General features: G+C 34.5%; 2 protein-coding genes and 1 pseudogene across 3 annotated transcripts; 2 read left to right on the top strand and 1 right to left on the bottom strand.

Moving 5' to 3' along the window:
- Positions 1-1,195: 1,195 nt before the first annotated feature.
- On the top strand, positions 1,196-2,703 carry LOC148917982 (uncharacterized; annotated as a pseudogene).
- A 2,833-nt stretch (positions 2,704-5,536) lies between these two features.
- LOC103327389 (Restriction endonuclease, type II-like superfamily protein) lies at positions 5,537-8,790 on the top strand. 2 transcript variants are annotated; one of them, XM_008229703.2, is made up of 3 exons: positions 5,537-5,748; positions 6,814-8,036; positions 8,179-8,790. In XM_008229703.2, exon 2 carries the CDS (start codon positions 6,870-6,872, stop codon positions 7,707-7,709), a length of 840 nt encoding a protein of 279 aa, XP_008227925.2. In that variant the 5' UTR covers positions 5,537-5,748; positions 6,814-6,869; the 3' UTR covers positions 7,710-8,036; positions 8,179-8,790. The 2 variants fall into 2 exon arrangements, with proteins under 2 accessions (XP_008227925.2, XP_088906866.1); XM_089050740.1 differs by lacking the exon at positions 5,537-5,748 and having other exon boundaries at positions 6,850-8,036; positions 8,185-8,790.
- Positions 8,791-19,120: 10,330 nt separating this feature from the next.
- On the bottom strand, positions 19,121-21,325 carry LOC103327390 (transcription factor MYB20-like). Its single transcript, XM_008229704.3, has 3 exons — positions 20,995-21,325; positions 20,366-20,495; positions 19,121-19,940 (listed from the first exon to the last, which is right to left on the bottom strand). Exons 1-3 carry the CDS (start codon positions 21,125-21,127, stop codon positions 19,391-19,393), a joined length of 813 nt encoding a protein of 270 aa, XP_008227926.1. The 5' UTR covers positions 21,128-21,325; the 3' UTR covers positions 19,121-19,390.
- Between the last annotated feature and the right edge of the window lie 2,844 nt (positions 21,326-24,169).

The raw sequence follows: 24,169 nt of genomic DNA, 5'->3' as shown, positions 1-24,169 counted from the left end.
TGAATAAATTAGGGTTATTCTTTTATTTTAGTTTGAATAAATTAGGGATTTTGGTTTTAGTTGGTTAGTTTGAATAAATTAGGGTTTTACTTTTATGTTAGATTATATCTCTTGGTTAGTTTGATTAAATTAAGGGTTTTGGTTTTGGTTAGTTAGTTAGAATAAATTAATGTTTATGTTAAATTATATTTTGTTAAATTTGATTAGTTGTAGAGATTTTATTTTGATTAGTTGTCAAATTATATCTTGCATAAATTAGTGTTGATGCTTGAATGATTATTTCTACCAATTCAGTTATGGAACGCTACTTTAAGAGAAGGTTTGCATCATCTACTTCTAGTTCGAATAATGTGGGTAGTTCGAGTTCAAGAGATGTGGATAGTTAGAAAGAAAGTGAGTTGCAAGATATCTTGGCTAATCTTATTGCAGACCCTGTACTTCGACCTCAAATGTTGGATTACGATCCTAACGTTCGAGACGAAGTTCGAATAGTATCTCTACAAAAGGGTCCATGTCAGCCTAAGGATCACACATTTCCACAAACTGATCTTTTAGGGTATGATTGACGCTTTAATGTCAAGTGGTTTGATGAGTTGGACTGGTTGGAGTACAGTATTAGTAAAGATGATGCATTTTGCCTTATTGTTATCTCTTCAAATCCAATTTCAGAATTGGTCAAGGGTGTAGTGACGCCTTCACAAAGATGGGTTTTAGGAATTGAAAGAAGAAAGATAAAATTAGGCAACATGTTGGAGCTATTGGAAGTGTTCATAATCAATCTAGACAATATTGTGTGGATCTTATGAATCAAAAGCAACACATCCGAACAGTTTTGATAAAGTAATCAGAGCAAGCTCGTATTGATTATCTTATTTGCTTGACAGCTTCTCTTGATTGTGTGAGATTTTTGTTGAGGCATGGTCTTCCTTTTCGTGGGCATGATGAGAGTGACACTTCAACCAACAAGGGGAATTATTTGGAGCTCTTACAATTTCTTGCTGATCATGAGGAGAAAGTGAAAGCCGTTGTGTTAGAAAATGCTCTCGGGAATCTCAAGTTAATAGGTCCAACAATTCAAAAAGATCTTGTGAATGCTTGTGCCACTGAAACTATTAAGAAAATCATTAAGGATATGGATGATGCATTCTTCTCTTTATTAGTTGATGAATCACATGATGTGTCAGTAAAAGAACACATGGTGGTGGTGTTTCGTTATGTGGACAAAAATGGGGATGTAATTGAGAGGTTTGTGGGCATTCAACATGTTAGCAACACTACATCAAACTCACGCAAGGAGGCTATTGACACGTTGTTTTCAAGAGAGGAATTGAGCATTTCCATGCTAAAATGACAAGGATATGATGGAGCTAGTAATATGAATGGTGAGTTCAATGGTCTTAAAACACAGATTTTGAGAGAAAATCCTTGTGCCTATTATATTCATTGTTTTGCACATCAAGTCAAATTAGCTCTTGTGGCCGTGACAAAGGGAAATGCTGATATTGACACTTTCTTCACATCTTGCAATAGCTTGGTTAATATTGTTGGAGCATCGTGTAAGCGTCGTGACATGCTTAAAGATCAACTCCAAAAGGATATTACGGAAGCTCTTGAAAAAGATACTTTTCCAACAGGGCGAGGCTTAAATCAAGAAACTTTTCTCAAGCGTCCCGGTGATACACGTTGGAACTCACATTATGGTACATTACTTAGTATCATCTTCATGTTTAAATCTGTGGTGAAAGTGCTTAAATTGATTATTGAGGATGGCTCGACTGATAATCTAGATGAAGCAACTAGGTCATTGAGAGAAATACAATCTTTTGAGTTTGTATTTTCAGTTATTTTTCATGAGATCTATATTGGGAGCCACAAATAACTTGTCACAAGCATTACAAAGGAAAGATCAAGACATTGGGAATGCAATGACTTTAGTCAAAGTTTGTAAGAACCAACTACAACACATGAGAGAGAATGCATTTGAAGCCTTGCTTGATCAAGTATCTTCCTTTTGTGTCAAACATGATATCTTGGTTCCAAACATGGATGATGCATATGTAGCTCAATGGAGATCACATCGAAGAGCTCTTAGAATAACACACCTTCATCATTATCGTGTGGACATCTTTATTCAAATCATTGAGTAGCAACTTGCAGAATCAAATCATCGCTTCAGTGAGGTAAATACTGAGTTACTTCTTTGTTTGACATGTTTGAGTCCAGATGATTCTTTTAGAGCTTTTGACAAACAAAAGCTGCTTCGTTTTGCTGAATTTTATCCTCAAGATTTTAATCCCCGAAATCTCTTGGCACTTGAAGATCAACTTGAGATATATATTAATCATATGCGTATGATGACTGATTTTTCTCAATTGAAAGGAATTGGTAGCCTTGCAAGAAAAATAGTGGAGAAAGGGTTGCATAGAACATATAATTATGTTTATTTGCTTATCAAATTAGCCTTAACTTTACCGGTTGCAACTGCTTCTGTAGAGAGAGCATTTTCTACTATGAATATTGTGAAAGGTCCACTTCGCAACAGAGTGGGAGATCAATGGTTGAGTGATAACTTACTTGTTTATATATTTTTTTTTTTGGCGAAGCTTACTTGTTTATATTGAGAGAGGTGTGTTTGCTTGTATTGATAATGAAACTATAATGTAACGTTTTCAGAATATGAAAACTCGTCGTGGACAATTGTAATGTGGTTTTTTCTATTAATGATGAATTAAAATATTATCGTTTCATTTCTATGGGTATATTTTGTATAAAATTTTTTTAACCTTTAGAGGTTGACCCCTAAAAGGAAATTTCCTGGATCCGCCACTGACCACCACCCCACCCTTACTCCACCCTCTCTTCACTGTCTCCCCCTCCCCTCATTCTCTCTCTTCAAATGAACCCAGGCCCACTACTCAGAAATAGGACTCTAAAGTCTCCTCACATTCTCTCATTTCAACTCTCATTTGAGAATAAAGATTCGGCCACATAAAGAAATAGGAATTAAGATTCTTGACACGACTTTCTTCAGACTAAAATCTAGTTAGTTCTTCTTCTCCCAGGTAATTTTAATATTTATATCTAAGGGTTTAAGAAATTGCTTATCAGTTTTTGTTTAAGTTTTTCCCATTTCTCTTTCATTAGTCGTTTTCTTGGACTCCATTAGCTATTTCTGCAACTACTCCTCGCATTTCAATCACAGTTGTTTGCTCTTTCTTAGAATTTGTCTGAGGCTGACGGGGTATTTGGGTATTTAGGTTTTTTTTTAATTAAGTTTTTTTTAAGATGAAAATGATGGTATTGCCCTTTGATTGTTAGTGGAAGTTAACATATGTCAAGAAAAAGAAGGATTGTAATTGTACTGTGAATCATACATACATACCGTTAGCAGAATTTTGCACCTATATGAATACAAGTATGGAAACTGTATGGTGATACGATACAATATATCGATATGGTAAATTTTCAAAAAATAAGATATGAATATAGTACTGATACGGTGATTAAAATAATATATATTTAAAAAACAATATAAATAGAAAATTTGTATACATTATTCATTTCCCATCACTAGAAAATTAGCCAATTCGAGGGTAAAAACCCTTTGCTGGGTTACACAACCCCCTCCCTCTGTGGTCGGAATTCTTACAATGGATGGCCTTCCTGGGCCCCCATAAGAGCAACTCCACCTATTTGCCCTTAGCCATGGCAAGGGGGGAGCTAGGGCAACCACTATTCACACGTGAATAGTAGTTGCCCTTGCAAATAGTATTTTCCGTTTCCACCCGTTGCCATGGCAAAGGGCAATTACTATTCATTTTTTTAATTTTTTTCACAACTTTTTTTACCACAATAATTAATTTGGATAATATTTTACGATTAGATTTTAGGGTTTCTACATGTCAATACTATTCATATCTCATAATCGGATAAAATTTTCAATTTCAAATTTCAGATAAATTAAAAAAATTGGCTGGTATTTATAGAAAAAAATTCATTAATTTTTGGGTATTTTTTAAAAATTTCGAATTTTTTCCAGTATTTTATTGCAAAAAAATTGGCTGTTGGATTGGAGGAAAAAATCGGATCGGAGAGCCCAAACGACGCCATGTGGCAACAGGGAAAAAATCAACTCGGTGGATCTGTAGCGATCTTGTAGTGGGAATCTTGTGGCGAAGTCTTGTCTGACGACGCCCCTCGTTTTGGACTTGGTGAAGCGCCTTGAGCCGGCCAGAGTTAGTGGGTCCCACACCTCCCACTTGGACCGCCCACCGGAACAAGTTTTTTCCCCACCTCGGGCTCCCCATTGAGTTGGTCTAAGACACGGTGTTTTGCTCCTCACTCATCTTCTTTGTCTGGGGCTCTGCTGTCACCCCTGCTGGACAATCGTCCTATTGAAGATCTTGTGATTGTTTTATTTTAAGTTGTTTTGTTTCCTTGTGCTGCCCTGGTGGATGTTCATTCCCAGGTGTACGTGGTTCTAGCCCTCTCCAGTTTTGTTATTGAACTTCGTATTGACCCAAAAAAAAAAAAAAATCACTAGAACTATCACCCACACTATTCATTTCATGTGAATCAAATGAAGTTTGATAATTAAAAATAAACAATTAATAAATACATACATACATAAAATATTTGGGGGTTTTACTAAAACACCCAAAATAGGGGTTGAAATTATAAAAAAACCCAAGCACTATTTAAACATATAAACACACCCAAAACCCATCATTACACACACTCAAAACTCATTTATAAACACACCCAAAAAGTTGACTTTGGGGTTGATTTTGGATGTGTTTCTATATTTAAATAGTGCTTGAGTTTTTTTATAAATACATGTCTAGAATTGGGTTTATTTATAAATCAGTAATATATCCATATTATCTAATTAACAACACCTTCAACTTCACAAATTAACCACACAACAACTTATTAAAGAAAGCCATATACGTATTATTTAATTAACAAAAGTTATTAAAAGAATAAGAAGAACTGCGTAAGAAACCCTCCCAACCCAACCAAATGAATTTGAGATGGGTGTGACGGCGATTACTGGTGAGTTCTCTTCCTTCTTCTTCCTTCTTCTTCTTCTTCTTTTTGATTGCTGTCTGATTAACCCAAAAGACCTAGCCTCTCGACATAGGGTTTTTGAAATTCTAAGTTTTAAGTTTACATTTTAACCCAAATATTTAATAACCTTTACAATCACCCCCAAATTTTCAAAATATTTTCTCTTTTACCCCTTGACGTATTGTGACCGTATCACAAATGTATCGTGATCGTATCATGACCGTATTGATGGAGTATTGGAGCCGTATCATAAAGTCAACATTCCATAAAAGTCTACAATATGCCACATGGCATATCGGATACGTATTGGGGCCGTATCGGATATGCGCATACCCCCAAAATCCCGCGTATTGGTGCAACAGAGTATGGGTCTCTCCAGACGGCGTCGTATTGCCTCCTAGTTTGGTTGTTGTGTTGGGCTTTTAGCCCCCCTGTTAGCGAAAAAAAAAAGGAAAAAGGGGTGTAAACTAAGTGGAATAAATGAAAGGCTTCTCCCGTTTTTGTCTTTTGGTCTGATAAACCCTATTACCTCTCCTGGGGTTCTGATAAACCCTATTAATTTTCTTTGGGTTTCAGTTTTATCTCCTTTTTCCTTACAGTCTTTTGCATTCGTTTGGTTGCATGTCTGGTTTCCCACCGAAGAAAATATGGATGTTGTTTAGAAACTGAAACGCTGTGGTGAGTTCCTTTTTCTATATTTCCTCTTACTTTGGATTTGATGTTCAGAATTAGAACCTGGTTCCTGGTTCTGCATAAATTAGTGCATTTTGTATTGCATAAACCAATGCATTGTTTTTCATAGGAGAGCATTAAGTTTAGGAGTTTGGGAGTGTTGAAAATAGTTGAATGTGGTGATAGAATGGCTACTGATTTTTATGCTTTTTTTTTCTCTCTCGAGATTTTTGGTCTGTGTTAGGCTTGTAAATGGCGGTTTGTGGGCTTATTGTTCCCTGTTTCGTCTGTAGCTTTGAATGTTGATGGGTTGTATGTGCACTTTTTATTTTGTTTTTTTGCAAATTCAGATTGTTATTGACAGTGTAGTGTTTGATGAAGTGCCTCTTAGATGAATTGGGTGCATTTATGTCATATAATATTGTTATTTCCATGTATCATATTCAGCTATGATGTCCGGGTTTATTCATTATATGTTTAGGCATCTAATGATTTGATATTTAATATATAGGCATGTTCAAAATTATAGATCATTCTACTCAACTCACGTATAAACTTCATTTTGATCTTTTGTGCTCTTACAGTTCCTATTGTGTTTCTAATATTTCTACTATTCAACTCATGTTAAAACTGTGTGTCACTTGTTGGGTCTCACAATAAACTGGGCTGTTGTACTGGAACAAAAAGAGAATTCAGTCACTGGTTGAAGAATTTTAGTTAAGATTTAGAGCATTAGTTGCTGACTTGAAGGATGGTGTGATTTTGGATGTGGGCATTGAATTAGTTGGCGTTACATAACCATGTGCTCATGCATCCTATGTCCTGAACATAACTTGTTTGAATTTTTTCCTATTTGTATGCAACAATATTGCATTATCTTCTTTCTTACACAGACATATCCTCCATTGTATAGCAATTGGTATGTCTTTGGTCTTACTTGCATTTATTTTCCTAGGCAGTGAAAATTGCTTCTTGTTTGTCCTTAATGTTCAACTGTGATACCACAAGTGCCAGAATTGGAAGTATTGTAGGTATTCTTGGGATTTAAAAAAAATGATTTTCTTGTTACAGATGCAACTAGACGGAGAAACTAGGGCAACCAATTCTATTCAGTACTGGATCCTAGTATGCTTGTTAACCACAGAAAAGTTCTCAACCATTCTCATTGCTCTATGAGATTTGCTTCATCTGGAGGTTATTCTGTTCTTCACTCAAGTGGTCTTCAGCACTGGTTCAAAAATTGGCAAGGACTCAGAAAACATAAACTGACAGCTAGCACTTTTGCTGCGGCCGTTGGTTTTTTTCATCGCCGAAGACTCCAGCTTTGGTTAGAGAAGATTGGAGCAATTGAGCCATTTTCGGGTAACCTGGCTACCTGTTGGAGCAATATCAAAGAAGAGGAAGCACTTGAAAGATACAAACTAATAACAGGAAATTCTGTCTTGTTTCCTGAATTTCAAGTCTATGGTAATAGAAATGCTGGAGATGATTGGCTAGGAGCTTCACCAGATGGGGTGGTTGATAGACTGGTATACGGATTGCCTTCACGAGGAGTGCTGGAGATTAAGTGCCCTTTTTTCGATGGAAATATGAAAAAGGCTACCCCTTGGTCACGAATTCCTCTATACTGTGTTCCACAGGCTCAGGGTTTAATGGAAATACTTGACAGGGATTGGATGGATTTCTATGTTTGGACTCCTAAAGGGAGCAGCCTATTCAGGGTATACCGAGATGCAGAATACTGGGATGTTTTGAAAATGGTTCTCTCAGATTTTTGGTGGAACCATGTCCAGCCAGCAAGGGAGATCTGCAGTAAGTCTCAGATTACGGATCCCCTCCTTGAATTAAGATCGCTCAAACCAGCACCCAGGCATGAAATGTGTAGTTATATAGTTTATGAAAGCAAACGCGTTGTTGACAGCTCCAAGTTATTGATGCGTGAAATCAATGGCAAACTGATAAACTGATGCATCTTAAACCACAATTTAGGCCTTTCAAATTAATTGGTTCTGAGGATATGGGACTATCCACGTCAAGTTGCTGGAATATGGCTTTCATGAGTTTAGTAATTGATGTAAATTCCTACTGCCAGTATCATCATAACTTTTGCCTAATTAGCGTAATAGGAATGTACGTTGCTGCATGAGGTAGATTTTGATAGGATGAATATCCGGGCTATAGTCATTGTATGGTAACAGAAAAGAAAGAAAAAAGTTTGATTTCTACAGGATTGAAGAAGTATAGACCGAAGATTGTTAGTTGAGGCGCTGATCATGCTGTGGAGAAACTCGAAGGTGATTTTTTTTTTCTTTCTTAAATACTCTTTTCTTTATTTTTTATGTTCAATATTCATACGAGGCACCTATCATATTTGATGTTGAGCTTGAAACACAATACCATTTAAGTTTACTTAGTCGTCCCTGTCATCATTTGCAGGAACAGCTTGCATTTGTCTTTCAAACTATCAAATTACTGCTGCAAAATGAAAAGCAAGTTAAAGTTGTTCATGATTTAACTTACCCAGAAGTTTTGCTCTTGAATGAGCAGGGGCAGTTCTTTTGGGCTCTGGAATAATTATTCTGACTGCTGCCCATTCTGATAGTACATGATGAAGGGGTACTGAGCTCAATTGCACTATCAAGTTGGAGCCAACTAGTTTCACTTTTCATCAATAAACTTACCTTTGAAGGCAATTGTTAGAAAGCAACTAGATGAAAAAGATATAGGTGCATCGTATTTAAATGCTTTAAACATATATCTTGTCTTGTATTGACTTCTTGACCAGAGTTGAACGGTGCGGCGTAACGGCGTTTGTTGTGTTATATATTTTCTAATTATGTAAAGAGGGGGGTATTTTAGTTTTTGCCTGGTTAGATGTTTCAGTGATGTAGGAGGACAGAATTGTATTGAACAAAATATTTGTGATCTGTGACATGGTGGATGAAGTTTCACCGTTATTATTCGAGGCCATACTTTTACTAGGTCGCTGAGGAAATAATATTTTATAGGAAAATTTGGAAAGCAAATAGTTGCAAGAAATTGAGTATATTTTGGCAGAATTTCAAGACAGATTCTGGCGTTCTTGTGATTTTCTGTTCGCTATTTGATGTTCGTTTGTTCTGTTTTGATGTTTTGTTTCCTCTGTGCCTGTCGCTAGTTGGGTCTATGGGCTTTCTGACTTGTGCTGGTCCAGACCCACACACCTTGTGTTGCTTTTTCTTGTAATTGTTGTTGTGCCTACCATTGTTTGTTGTCACTGTTATGGGGTCTTTATCTCTCTATCTTTTTTCTCGTATGGCCTGGTCTTTGTGCGTTGAGGATATGGGCTTTGGTTCAATTTCATCTTCTCCTAGCTTATTTGATCATTCAATGGTATTCTCTCCTTGTAAGATTCAATTTCTTCGATGATTTTTCAATCTCATTTCTTGGATAAATCCGAGACAAAAATAGTTATAATACTTTTTTTTGCACAAGCGATATTGAGGGAGGGAGGTTTTCTCACATACATAGTCAATGTGCCATGGGAGTTGAACCTGAGATCACTAATATGCAAGTCAACCCTTCTCCTGGACTAGACCTTTTATAAGTTTTTTTTTTTTTCTATTCTTACATGAGAGGAAGGAAGCACACTCAAATTGTGTACTAACAAAATAGACTACTTGGATCGTGAGACAATATTGTCAATTAGACCCTAATAATGTTATACTTTTCTCAAAACTAAGGCATATCCTTGATTAGAATGATAAGGCCGGAAGGTCTCGGCCCGGATTAGAATGGTAGTAGCTTTTGCCTTTTGCCACCATGTGACCCAAAAAAAGGAAGGCATATCCTTGACTTATTACATATAAAATTAGCTGAATAAAAAATCGCAAATGAATATTCTCAATTTCACAAACAGCAAAAAGTATATAATTTAGTAACTTTTACTTCGATAAATAAATATTTATTTAAAGTAAGCAAACTTTTAATTAGACTTTCCAAGGATAAGCAAGATGAGAATCACCACCCACCAAGCCATGTTTTATTTCTGTTTTCGGAATTTGGAGAAAAAGAAGAGAAAAGTGCTGAACAACTACAAACCAACATAACCTACTTAGCTTTATATCCCATCAAATCAAAAGAAAACACATCAAAGCTGATGTGTTTAACAAATACTTGATAGAGGTTGAGCACCGACAAATCTAATTGATAATCTCCAAGACTATGGAAATCCAGATCAAATGTGGAGGGATTGTGTGTCTCAATGTTACTGATCCAACTCTACATATGGAAGCAAATGATACATCATACATGGGTACCCTCCAAAACATTTTGTCTCCCCTTCTTTCATATTCTAATCATCTTTTTCCACTTTTATTTGCACACATTTTTCTAATAATCCAAGGCCTCAAAATGTCACACTTTAGCACAAGTCCAGAACAATGTAGAAGCATATATATTTTAGTGTGGTTGAACAAGATAAGGTTTTCATGATATTGGATGGGGCATTAGCATCAAGAGAATCAAATTCAAAAAATAATTTTTTTTTGCTTTAAAAAAAAAAAAAAAAACCTTCGGATATATCAATGTCTATCATCATTATGAGAGAAAGTGGTAAATATAAAAGAATGTTGGAGAAAAAATAATTTTTTGTGCGATTTCAGAATGCTTTGTAATGTTGTCTCCTCTCATTTTGTGATGTGGTGGCATCTGGCAAGCAAGCAGAGCTTAATACAAACACTCTCTCATCATCAAATGTAGTCCAGTTATCATTCCACTTTTTTTGGACCCAATAACAAATTCAAACTCCCCATCACCATAAAACCGTGTAGAGGGTATATAGACAGGCATGTACATGTACTAGCTAAGCAATGTGGACCTTAACAACGAAAGACTAGGCTTTATCCATAAGGTGGTGTAGAAAGCCAGAAATGTCGTCATTTTTATTTCCAACAAACAGGAAAGTGATGTGTCTAGGTAATGTATCCAAAATTTCCATCCAAAGTGCTTGAATGAAATTAATACAAAATGTTACGATTGTTTAGCAACGTAAGGTGTTATGTCGTCGGGTTGTGAATCTCGATTATTAATTAAGTTAAGTTTGCATGAATTAATAAGTAATTTATATTTACAGTCTAATAATGTGTGTGTGTGTGTGTGCATATATAAAGAACTTCTATTGAGGGATCTCTCAAATTAGCTTACTTGAGGGGCACTTTTGTAGAGCCCACTCCGTATTGTATTTCACTAATCAAAACAGTCTATTTTGTAGAAACTCATTCAAAGATCATCTCTATAAAAAAATCACTTGAATCTGATATCATTTGACCACTCAATTGAATTATTGAAATTTTAGTACTTTCTTAAAGCACCGTGTTCGTTGATTTTGTAAGATACAATTGGATATTGAAACGGTTAGTTTCCGATTTATCTAATTTTTTGCAAGATGATTTATGAATATAGACTTTAAAAAATAGATGGTTTAGATCGTTGAAAAAAATTTCATAGGAAACCTTAAAGGGTGTCCATCAAATAAAATTATTTAAGAGATCCTTCAATAGAAAGGGAATGTATGTATATATGCGTAGTTCCGCCAATGTTAAAAAGTAAACATGCTAACTCAACATGCGTAGGCATTGCATCATCTCAAATTTCTTAGTGGTGGGTTGGTAAAATCATGCTAATTAGTGCAAAAGTAGGAGTAACATAAATATAGTCCTTTAGACCTTTTTCACTGTATATGATGACAGAAGCATTGCGAAATTCTGGTCACTTGAGCATGGGCTGATAAGAATTCAAATTTGGCATGGATTATTGGTGATTTGAGAACATACTATAATAAGTTTGAAAAAGCTAGTATTTCTATAGAATATGCACTCATTGGAGCATTGATTCATTTTGATTCATCAGATTAATGAAGACTAAATAAAGCTTGAGAGCAAGTCAGAGGGACCCAAAATCCACTCATCTCAGACAGCAATGATTCCAGTACAGTCCATGAGCAAACCGGCCTATGATTCTGTGACCGCCCCAGTGAGAAAAACAAACCCAAAAACTATAGTAAAGAAAACTCCCTTTACAAAAGTGATTGAGAACTGAACAGAAAAAAGGAAAGAAAAGAAATAATAATAACATGCATAACAACTTCTTCATCTTCCTCTTCAATCTCTGCAAGAAAAAGAAAGAAAAAAGCATTATCTGGCAGCCTCTCCTTCTCTTGTTAAACAATGGTTTCCAAATTGGGTTCATCTTTTTCTGCGTTGCTTTCCTCCCAATCCATTCACTCCTCCACTACCTCTTTGTTTTCTCGTTCTGTTTGGAGGCAATCATTGTTTAAGGGGACATGCTCCATTCTTTTTGCATGTGCAATTTTTTATTGTGCACTTTATACCTTTATCTAGTGTTTTTTTCCTCAGTGATTCTATCTATCTATTTGTTTTCTTTTGTCTTTCTGTTTTTGGGAAGAAGAAAGGGAGAATTTAAAAAACAAAAAGAATAAATTAAGCTAGATGGACCTGACATGATAGTAGATTGGTTTGTTTATGCTATATATCTTATGTTCGGCACACACAATGCCTTTCGAATTTCTTATTAAACCTTAGCTACATTATAGTATTCGACCTTCATCCACGACTCAAAAACCTGTGGGCTATCAAATGGCCTGCCTGGTACATGAACTTGGCGTCAGGTTTACTTAATTTGGTCCACAGATAAGATAACCACAGTGGTGTAGTTTTCCTTTTTGTTTTTCATCAATCTGGAGTGGATGCTCCGTTTAATATTGAGAAGAGAAAAATCATATATAGGTTTAAAATATAGTATTCAGTTCATTTTGATTTCAATTTATTATTTTACTGATTTTTTCTTTTAAATGTCACAAAGACAAAAAAATTATCATCGTCAAAACGTGATAAAACAACTCACAAAGTTAAACATAGGCATGCGTGACCCAAACCTTCTCTTAATTTATAAAAACACATATTTTATTAAACATATTGTTCCTTAAAATAAAAATTCAAGAACACTAGCACTACAGTTAAATTTTATTCTATTTATTTTTTTAAACGAAGTACACTTACAAAGAAGATCCTCTAGAGATCTTAACCATATAAATTAAATTTAAAGGTGAGTAAAATATCTATAAGAAAATTACTTAATCAAATACAACAAAGAGCACTGCAGTTAAATTACATATTCATTTGAAGATTAGTTGGGAAGAAAAACAAAATTCCTCTTTGAAAACATGAAAGGAACACATTTCAAATTGTGCTACGATTAAAGTCACAAATAAAATGTGAGTTGAGATAAGAAATGAAACTTGAATACACATTTAAATTTCTTAAATTCATATCAACTTTATTTTAATCTGATGAAGTCCGCAACAAATTAAATTTTAAGCATGCACTCGACAATAATTAACGATGGATCGAATCACGAATAGGAACTAGTTATAATAAAATTTGTCCGACAGAAATCGTCATATCTATTGACATTCATATGTAACCTCCTCGCCAATGAATGATTAGGTTTTTGAGTGATTGTGACGTGACGTGGTGAGCAGTACGCATTCCATTCCCCTCACCACTTGCGTTGACTGGAGTTTTGACTCAGCGGATGTTGATAGTGACACGTGGACTGAATTATACATTCATCACCATCCAAATCTCAAACATTGTGTTGACCAAAAAAAAAAAATCTCAAACATGGTCGTGCCGCGTCCTTTTGTCCACGCATTTGGCAGCGAGTGGATAGTAAGGCTGGCGGAACCGCGTTTTGAAGCTTTGTAGCGCAAAGTCAGAGCCGTATTATGACTGGGGAATTGCTGCCCCACGCGCTTGTTGACACTCACCAAAGGGTGTGGCCCACGAACCCTTGTTGTCTAGCGAGAGCGCGAGAGGAAGTGACTTGTGGCGATTTGAGTCGCACTGAAAGATTGGAAGGACACGTAAACTATTATGGACTGCTCCTGACCCAAAAAGAAGCCGTCATGTACTCATCAGCATGATGTCAAATTTTGAACAATTTTAAGATTTATTAATTTACACGGAAATAAATTTTAAATAAATTTATTAATAGCATAGGATAGCATTTGCATTTGGTCACTCAGTGGCAAAAAATGTGTTTAATCTAACAACTTAACGGAAAATAACAGTAAGTTTATGAATTGTAAACTTCGAATAATATGGCGACCAACATTGTTAATTTTTTTTCTCGATAATCAAATTTAAATTTTGTGTAAAATTCAGTGATCAAAAATATATATTCCTTATTTTCACCTTAGAAAGGAAAAAAAAATTAACAAGTTCATTCCTTATAAGGAATATTTTCACAGTTTGAAAAGAAAACAAAAAACAAAAAAACAAAAAAGGGCACTGAGTTTGAATTTGGATGTGAACAAATATTTTGTGGAATCTATAACAAGTGATATGGTGATTGGTGATTGAGAATGTAGAATGCGCATGATGTTTCTGAAAGCTACAGTGCAGCGATCCACTAGTACAATATATTCATGGGACCATTTGAGACTTCCAGGTGTGTTATGATAACTATTATTATTGGCCACTAATTTGTTGGATATAATTGGCTTGAGAAATTTCAATAACAAAACCCAATTGAGAGCTGACGAAAGAAGCAATCATAGCACCGAGGGTCTGCAACTTCAAGTGATTGCAAAACATAATTAATTTAGGAAAAAACATCATTCTTAGACTTCCCCAATACGAAGAAATGATTAATGCTTCGTTTACATGAAGGGATTTGAACAAAATGACTTTAAATTTGCTACAAAATTAAGAAATAAGAATCACGTTAGATTTTTTAATACAAGCGATAATCCAAATTACAAGAGGAGATGAGTTTCTCACACACACACTCTACCAAGGTGCAATGGGGTGGTTTGAATGTGAGACAACTAGTCTGCAAGTCAATGACATTTTCATTAGGCTAGACTCCATTGACAAGAATCACATCAGATTGAATGTATTTAAAATAACTAGATGTATTATGTTTGAAATAAATTGGAAATAACAATATGCAAGGAATCATTTAAAATCCGTTTGTGTCTTTCTTCTTTTCTTGTCTGAATATTATTGACACACATAAATTGTAATAATCTAAACAAATAATTTTTAATTATAATTTTATTTCACTGTATACTTCAGTTAATTACAATCCTAAAAGTAATTTCACACATAATTGCATACTTTTTTTGGGTAATTGTTATTGGTATTTTAAAGGTCGGCATGCACTCCACATAAATAAAAATATAAGGTAGAAACTAAGTTGAATGAGTGCACGATGACGTTTTTTAAATGTCAATAACAAGCTTTAGAAAAAGTTTGCATGCTTATTTGGAACGAACTTATTGCCTGTCCAATTGATCTACCCCACATGTGCATCTTAACTAAATTTATAAAAATAGATATTGGAGCCATGAACATTTTTCTGTTAGCAATTATGAAGCATAGACATCAAGAAACATAAAGAGTGTGAATGCACTAGGGCTTCAAGGGGTTGAAAGATTCACAACAAATTATGACTGTGGTCCGTAAGAATCGCCAAAAGACTTTGGGATTTCCACACTACGTAGGAAAGAGGGTGATAAATTTTGAGTTTATTTCTACTTCCAGAACTCATCATCGTCTTTGAATGGATATATCCTAACATTAATGAATTATTTTCTACTAGCTAGACCAGCTCTATTTTTCAGAAAGCAATGGTGGCGTAAGTTTGGGCTCATTCAATAGTGCTAGGCCTCAACGTTGACTGAAAAAGCATTCCCAACTCATGATAGATGTCATGCTCTACATTTACGCACTACATGCAATTTTTCTTCCTACAATCCACCACTTGTATACTTGAGATTCACATCATACATATCGTATTATAATTCTCATATGTATCGTAAACGTATGCTGTTTTTTTTTTTTTACACATATAAAACTTCACTTGCAAAATAACTTTTACCAATCGACCAGCATCGTGTTCTTCCATGACGCATAGTGTTCGTGTACGTATGTATATATAATCGTATGAAAGTGAGAATGTATTCAAATCCCTTCTGGATAAAATTACCCTTATTCAAAATACGTAATTTTGAAATAAGTTTTCCATTTTCATCTCTCTTACTTCATCTTCGTACCTTTTTTCAGTGTCACCATTTATAACTATTGTAAGGAATAAATATATACCTCTGTAAAAATATTATTGTTTTATATTTATAAAAATTAAAACCATGCCTAACATTTCTGAATGTTTACAAATATATCTTGTCGTTCACGCGGATAGACAGCTAGTTATTAGCTTTTGTCAAGTTGGACAGCTACGCATCAAAAGATAAAACAAGGACTTAGGCTGCAATCCAGATGGTATATCAATTTTATTTTGTGTCTTTATCTCTTAGTGTTTATAATTATTTTTCTCGGGCTGAATTTTTCATGGTCAAATAAGATGAAATTGGTTTTAATAAAGTCAATGACATGGAACAGGGAATCTTCTTTGAAGAAGCTACCGTACGATGACAAAGACCTATTCATATTATTTCTTGGGCTAATCTTGACAAGGTGTACGGATGTTTATTTTTGTGAGAGCACTTTCTTATCTCCTCAGAGGTGATTAATGAATCTCTACAATACACATGTCATAATCGAAAACTATATTTATTTTCTAAATTACAATTTAAAAGATTATCATAATTAGTGATTCACACGGTGTATGGTTGGACTATTGTTTCATAAATGTTACTCTCGTAGCCTACGATTCTAACTTTCACGAGACAAAAACAATGATTTGTACTGATTGCCAAGTAAAGACATTGAATACAAGGTCGTTGCATGAATAAAACTCACACAAGAAATACAAATTTTATTTGGTTGATACTGCATATTCAAACATCAAACATGACCTTGCATATAGAGAGGGAAACGTAGGTTTTCTTTAAAGTTGTGCTGTAGTTTAAGATTGTGTATGAATATTTAATAGCAGTTGACACATAACAAACTCAACTGCCTTGATTGACCAAGGCATCCCCATTGCTAGTTCGCATTTATTAACAAGTTTCCTAATCATGTAGTTAACATCCTCTTAACATTCTTTAAAGCATGTGGCAGAGTTAACAATTTTCATATATTAAGCTAACGTACGTATGATAATAATATAATAAACAAAAATATGATAATATATAATAATTCAAGGTAGTACATGAAACAATTTTTTTAACATAAAATTAAAATGAAATTAGCCAACGAGGTCTAGCCTAGTGGAAAAATGGCCTTGACTTGCAGACCAATAGTTTTAGGTTTGAATTCCCAACTCCCGCTCCCCTTGTAGGTTTTTTTTTGGGTCGAACTCCCTTATAGTTTAGACTATCGTTTCTATCCCAAAAAATTTAAAATCAAAATAGAAGAAAGATGATGGTCGAACGTAGCTCTCTTTTGGCTTGGAAAACAACTGTTGCTTAGAGTTTCTATCTGAATTTATTTCATTGCAATTTCCAATAATGATTAAGCACTTGTCTTTACTTGGTTTTAATTAATCATAGGATTAAAAATTAATAATAGGTTGACAAGCAACCCATCTCAAAGGAGTTGACATTGGGTGAGGTGGGCACTTCTACTTCTACATATACATTAAATTAAAAGATCTTTAATTGAATGCATGCCACTGCCAGGTTGGCTTTTAAATCCTCGAACACGCTATTAAGCGTTCTAGAAGTAATTTTCTCATTAGTTTTTCATCATGTTGCAACACATAATTAAAAAAGGGTTTGCCTTCTTTGATTTGGGATTTGGACTGCTTGTTTGACTCTTTCTCAACGTTTAATCTCAACTTTTTTATATCACAAATCCAAGCATTATTGAGTTTTAAAACAAAAAATTCCAAGCGCTATATATTTTATTTTATTTTATTATTAAATCCTAAACTTCAAAGATAGTTTAGATTTGGTATATATATGGCTGCTAACGAAGTCTAGTCTAGTAGAAAATGACCTTAACTTGCAAATCAGAGACCTCAAATTTGATTCCATAACATCTTGATTGTGCGTGTCAGAATCCCCCTCCTTTATAATTTAGTATACATATACACTTTCTCCAAATGAGAACGGAAAAATAGTTAGTTTAATCGCTTACTCTCGTATATAAGCTAAGCTAATCGAAAGAGTCGCCTACAGTTGAAAGAAATGACAAAGAAGAGCAAACAAAATCAGCTCAATTACTTTATAACTTAAAGGTACATTTTTGCCTCGCCCACACTCGCTCCTGGTTCGTGGAATTTAATTTTGAAATAAATTAATCTCCTTCAAACAGAAAGGGTTTAAAAGAATATAAAAAGAAAAATACCAGCTCGTATAACCTAATGTTTGACTACATACTACTATATAAATTTCTTGAACTATATAGTCTATAAATAAGAAACGAACTTGCTTTGTTCTTCTTCCCATGATAATGTAAGTTAATGAATAATACTAAACAAATAATTTTTTTAAAACTTTATATTAATTAGTTAAATATCAACTACCCTTTAATCTAGTGATAATTTAAATCTTATTTTCGACTCACATATATATTACAAATTTGTACTGAGTTCGATACTTCATGCATTAAGCAAATGTGTGACGAGAATGATACAAAAAATAGCTCTGTAAGTGTATTAAGCAATCAAGTTACTATTGTCATATGATGTTGATCCTCATGTGATAATTTAACATACATGATTTTATTCGACAATAATTTATTTAGGAATTGTATGTCATATATCATATGAAATGCTAACATTACCCGCGGGTTTGAACAACAGTGAAAAGAAGCATTGATAGAGGGGGACAATCAGTTTGGTTTCTTTCTTTATCTTGTTTCTCTCTTCAACCTAGGAATATGGAAACTTGACGGAAGTTTGGTGCGATTTGTGGACCAGCCTATAACTTAAGGCAACACGTAGGGGTTAACTCTGTGGCCTGACTACACGTGTTTAGTGCCTCACCAACTGTGAGCAGCCTGCTGAGTGCATAATTTGTATGGATGAATGGAAATTGATAGCGCACCGAGATTTAGCTTAATGGAAAATGATATTGACTTGATGATTATTGGTTTTATGGAATTTTGACAGTGCGTGTGAGAAAACGCCCCTTCCTTAATTTTGGTAAAAATGAAAATTGACAGCCAATATCATCATCACTGTGATCAATACAATATTACGTTGAACAATAAATAAGAAGGCAAGAAAAAGGTGACGCAACTTAAATAACATGGTAATGAAATGTAACCAATCGGGTTCTTGAAAAGGTTTACTGAATTAATCCTTCAAGACAAAGGATGAGAAAACATGATGAGAAAGAGAAAACTGGAGCCTACAATAATACATTGAAACAACAATCAATCCAATCCAACCAAATGCTTCCATGAACACACAAAAACCTTATTTTAATTTATTTTATTACACTTTCTAAAGAGTAAAAAATGATTTACATGCTTTTTGGCTTTCTTACAAAACATTAGAATCTGGGGATTGCCTTTTGCTCACTCCACTCCAATGTCACATCTAAAAGAAATTGTGATTTTTTCAAAGATGTGGTTTTCTCTATTCTCTTATAATTTATTTTCTACTCTTTAAAAAACAAAAGTAACAAGCAAATTACAAATAATCCAAGTGGAAAATTTGTTAATTCCCCTTTTCACAAAATCCCATATGCCCAAGATTCTTGACCCCAACTGCTGAAGTCATCATCCCACAAGCCAATGTTGTCATTGTTGTTGCTGTAATCACAAAGCCACTCAAAATCTGGGAGATGCAGGTCTTCAAGGAAGTTGGATGCTGAATTTGAAGAAGATGAAGATGAAGAGGTTGACGAAGAAGAGGAAGGAGCACAAGGGACCAGAATCTCAGGTGGCTCAATCAATGGAACGTCATCTGTGCAGAACCCATCAATCAAGAGCTCCATTTTATCCAACTCATCACCTCCTCCTTCCTCCTCTATGGCTTGAGCAGCAGGGGTGTTTTGCTCAACTTCAAATGTGTCATTAGCTGGACAAGATTTTTGTGCTTCTTCTTGTTGGTTTTGACTTTGTTCTTGTTGGCTTTGATCATTCACATCATTAGCAATTGGTTTGTGGGTGAGAGGATCAATCCCCATTTTCTTCAACTTCTTCTTGATGTGGGTGTTCCAATGATTTTTGATCTCATTGTCTGTTCTTCCAGGGAGATGAGAGGCAATCTTAGACCATCTGAGAAAATAGACAATATTTGACTTGAGCACGCAAGAAAGAAAATGCAGAAGAAAACAAATTAAATAATTTGCTTTAAGTCTTTTTAGCATCATCAAAAGATTATTTGACTTTATGGCCATAAGAAAGGTCCAATAATACAAAATATACAGAAGGACAAGACTGCATATTTCAGCACTGTTGAATTCAAGGTTCTATAGTAATTAACATGCTGTATTTTTTAAAAAAATCTCAAGTCAAAAGAACAAAAAAATAAAATTCATGTTGGACTGGGTGTAAAATCCTCAGACATCTCATTTCCCAGAAATTGTATAATCTGGTCTTCTATTAGTATTTACTAAAATGACAAAGAGTTCCTTAATTATAATTAATCTGTAATTTCAGAAATGGCAGAAATATTTGAACTTGCTATAAAAAAAATAAACCTGTTGCCAAGTTGAGCATGAAGATCAATGACCATTTTCTCTTCAGTTTCTGATAAAAGACCTCTCTTCAAGTCTGGCCTAAGATAGTTGGTCCATCTCAGCCTGCAACTTTTTCCACACCTTAACAATCCTGCAATTGAGACCAACCCACCATAGCTATAATCAGTGAGCTGATAATTCATTGAAAATATTGGGGCATTCAAATTCCAATAAGTTTCCACTTTAATATTGATAATCATGAGAATCAGGCCTCTTAAACTGTTAGCTCATTTTCCTTAATTTCCCAGAGCAAAAACAAAGGAGGAAACAGAAAACAAAAAACAAAAAGAAAACTTCAGAGCCACCTTATTTGGTTTTTCTGAGAGAGAAGAAAATTAAAAACAAAGATGAAGAGATGAAATGATGAATTAGAATAAACCCAATTTCTGAAAACAAAAGAGAAACTTGTAAAAGTTTTGGAATTCAAAAACATTAACAGAAAACACATGTTCTCCTACCCCTCTCCCCTGAAGGAAAGAAACAGAATGAATAACAGAGCATTCAAATTTGCACATCCCTTTCTCTCTTTGTCTCTCTCTAGAATGTAGTGACAAAAATGAAGTATAAATATATGATAATGGATATGAGACCTGCAAGCTTAGGAACAGCTCTCCAGCAGCATTGGCCATTGGTGAGGATGAAGTTAATGAGCTTCTTGTCCTCTTCAGCTGTCCATGGCCCCTTCTTCAACCCTACTTTGTCACAGCATGGTTGCCTTCCCATTTTGATTAATCCTCCCCAAAATCAAACACAACCCACAAAAGCTATAAGACCAATTAGCTATAATTTGTATAAGGCTGCTCAATAAGCTATATTCAAGTCTTCAACTTAGCAGTCTTAGCTTAGCTAGGCCTAGGCCAAGGCAGGCTGATATGTAAAATAAGGCACAGGCTGATCCTGAGATGTGCAGATAACAAGTTTAGACTCATTCCCACCCACCTATATATAGTATGTATTCACCCACATAACTCTTAAAGATATAATAATATAATAAGCCAAACAGCGCCCAAGGCCAAGAAGACTTTCCTACTATGGACTTTGGCTTGGCTTAGCTGGTTCAAGTATTTGATTTATTTCTTTTTTTTCCCCTCTCTCTCTCTCATTTAACAATTGGTGTTAATGAAATTTAAATTCATGACCTCCTTTAACAGACATTTGTCTGAGAGTCTGTTTGCGAATGTTTATGTAAGAAGCACTTATATTCACGAGCATTTTCGTTGAAAGCAATTTTTACAATAAAATTTTCGTTGAAAATCCACGTTCTTTTAAAGAAACACCTACGTCTTTTGAAGAAGTATTGAAAAATGTTATCGCAATCAATAAAAATTGTTAGAAGCGTAATACATTATTTGAATCCACTATTAGTCCATTTAAAAACTTTATTAAACAAACATTGGATGTCACTATGCTACATTTTAATTGTTTCGTTTACTTCCATTATTTTTTTTTAATCTTTCAGAATTTAATTTAATTTCTATTTTTGGTGGTGCTAATCAGTTCTTTCTCCGACTTTTGGGTATACACGTGTTGACCTGCTGGGGGTAACGCGTAACACGTGTGGGCGTCTTGATCAGATAGCTCCACCTCATCAACCTTCTTTGCTTGCGTTTGAAGCGTGAGACTCCAATGGAGATAAAACGACACCGCCACAAATCTTCATGAGGAAATTTTGGAACCCTAATTATAAATAAATGCTTTTTGTACTTCTCCGTCATCCCCGATTTTACATTTACACTACTGCTTCTTTAATTAGTCGTGTGTACAAAGCAAAAAGGTCCCATCCAATTTCTCGTAATTATGTTTCATAAAAAAATAAAATAAAATAAAATCTCTTAATTATGTCCTAATTAAATTAAATATAGAAATTAATGCATAGAAAAAATACAAAGAGAAATGAGACTTCCCTATTTGATCATCACTAGACAAGATGAAGGCTATGATCATTAAATAAATAGATTAATTAATTAATTAATTAATTTAACCGAAGTAATGATTAATTTTCGTATTAATATATAGTTTAGTTAATTAATTATATATAAAGTAATATGATTATCCATTAATATAGAGCCACGCCCGTATATATATACTTTTTAGTATATTTGTTCTTTTCAAAAGCACTATACATTTTTTTATACGCCATGTATGGTCCTACACACTTTAGTTTTAAGCAAAATTTTCCATCTCTTACTCATAAAACCTCTTCCCATAAAGGGAAAGAGAGTTAGTAAAGGAAGGAAAGGGTTAGTGTTTGCCTCTTCCCATTGCTGCTATTTTGATCCTCTTCCTCTGCTGAAAATAATGTTGCACCAGACTTTGCAAAAGAAAGCCAGCCAATACACCCACTGAATTTAGCAATGTATGTGGCTTTTACTGCAGCTGTTTTAAAAACAGACGGAAAACATACTCATATTCCTCATCTTTATCTAGTAAAGTCAATCGCCAGTTCGTAGCATGATTATCCCATTTTGGGTCTTGTCTAGGTTGGAAACACCCCCTCCACAAAGGTAATAACAGTTAGAATCAATAAGAAATTCCAAATGTCAAAAAGATAATACATTGATGTAGGCAGTTTGGTTGAATTTAGGCGTTTCACATGAGCCACACCAAAACAAACTAATTGTGGTTTGGTTTGGTCATGTTCACTTCTATATTTTTTTGGTGCAAAAACAGAATCAAAACCATTTGAATTGGTTCGGTTTAGCCGGTTTGAATTGTTCTAACGGTTTTTTCCCCACTCATACCATATATAATATGTGTAATTGTTGATTTATAAATCACTTGTTTGATTGGAATCTAAGCAAGAAATATGTGCCAGTCAACGAGAGTGACAAAAGAAAGTTACACTGTCGCTCGATTGACAAGGGATCTAGGATGAAAGGTCGAACATTCACATCTAGATGTAAGACAAATTGTATGTCGTGTAGACTTGAGCTGTATGTAACTTCGTTTTTCAAAGAAATCGGACAGTATATGCTAAATACTAGAAGTTGAAACCCAATAATTTTCGGAAAAAATGTATGTGAATGTCTGGTTTTGGTCAAAGTAAGTGCCGAAAAATGAAAATATCGTGCAGGAACCTTCTCAATGCGCCTCCTTTATTTTGTCTTCAATCCGAACCTTCTCAATGCAAGTCAAGTCTTTATCCGTTCAACTTGCATATATTCCAAAGTAACTTTAATTTCTTACTTGGCAGTGAGATGGTCTTAACTTCTACTATTAGTATTATTACCCACAAAATTTTCACGTTTACTTTATTTTCTTGGAATTTCAATTTCACTTGGACTTTCCCTTGCCACTTGGTTTAATAATTTCTCTACAAACAGCAACCCCTGCCAGTCCAAGTCTTTACACGAAAGTCTTTGCGTTTTCGCTTCTAGATGAGGAATCATACACTGGCTAAATGCTTCACATTGGCAAAGACAAAAGGATGTTTGTTTACTTAATAACACTTCTCTTCTCCCTTTAAGTGTTTTTTATTTTTCCCCTTTGAGAATTCCATTGAAACGAGTTGTGTTCTAGAATTTTGAGGTCATCCAAATGTGTGGATGTTACAATGGGGGGACAATGATTCGAATTTCCTATTCATTATGATAGAGACCAGAGTTATGAAGCAAAAAATTGATTTGATACCTAATCACATATACACATACAAGTTCAAAGATGTTCGATGGTGTCTTTGTGGTGTGCAAAGCTTTTTTTTATGCAAAGATGACGGATTATAATAAACCTAGTCACCGTCGAAACACGACACGACGACATAACTCT

Source organism: Prunus mume, linkage group LG4 (assembly GCF_029339155.1).
Source record: "Prunus mume cultivar Tortuosa linkage group LG4, ASM2933915v1, whole genome shotgun sequence".
Classification (NCBI taxonomy): domain Eukaryota; kingdom Viridiplantae; phylum Streptophyta; class Magnoliopsida; order Rosales; family Rosaceae; genus Prunus; species Prunus mume.
The sequence above is the reverse complement of the archived record's forward strand: the minus strand, read 5'-3'. Positions and strand labels throughout refer to the sequence as shown.

Coding starts and splice junctions, on each gene's coding strand:
- LOC103327389 (XM_008229703.2), top strand. CDS start 6,870: ATGCTTGTTAACCACAGAAAAGTTCTCAACCATTCTCATTGCTCTATG.
- LOC103327390 (XM_008229704.3), bottom strand. CDS start 21,127: ATGGGAAGGCAACCATGCTGTGACAAAGTAGGGTTGAAGAAGGGGCCA. Junction 20,496..20,994: donor AGCTGTTCCTAAGCTTGCAG/GTCTCATATCCA, acceptor TCTCAATTGCAG/GATTGTTAAGGTGTGGAAAA. Junction 19,941..20,365: donor CATGCTCAACTTGGCAACAG/GTTTATTTTTTT, acceptor CTATTTTCTCAG/ATGGTCTAAGATTGCCTCTC.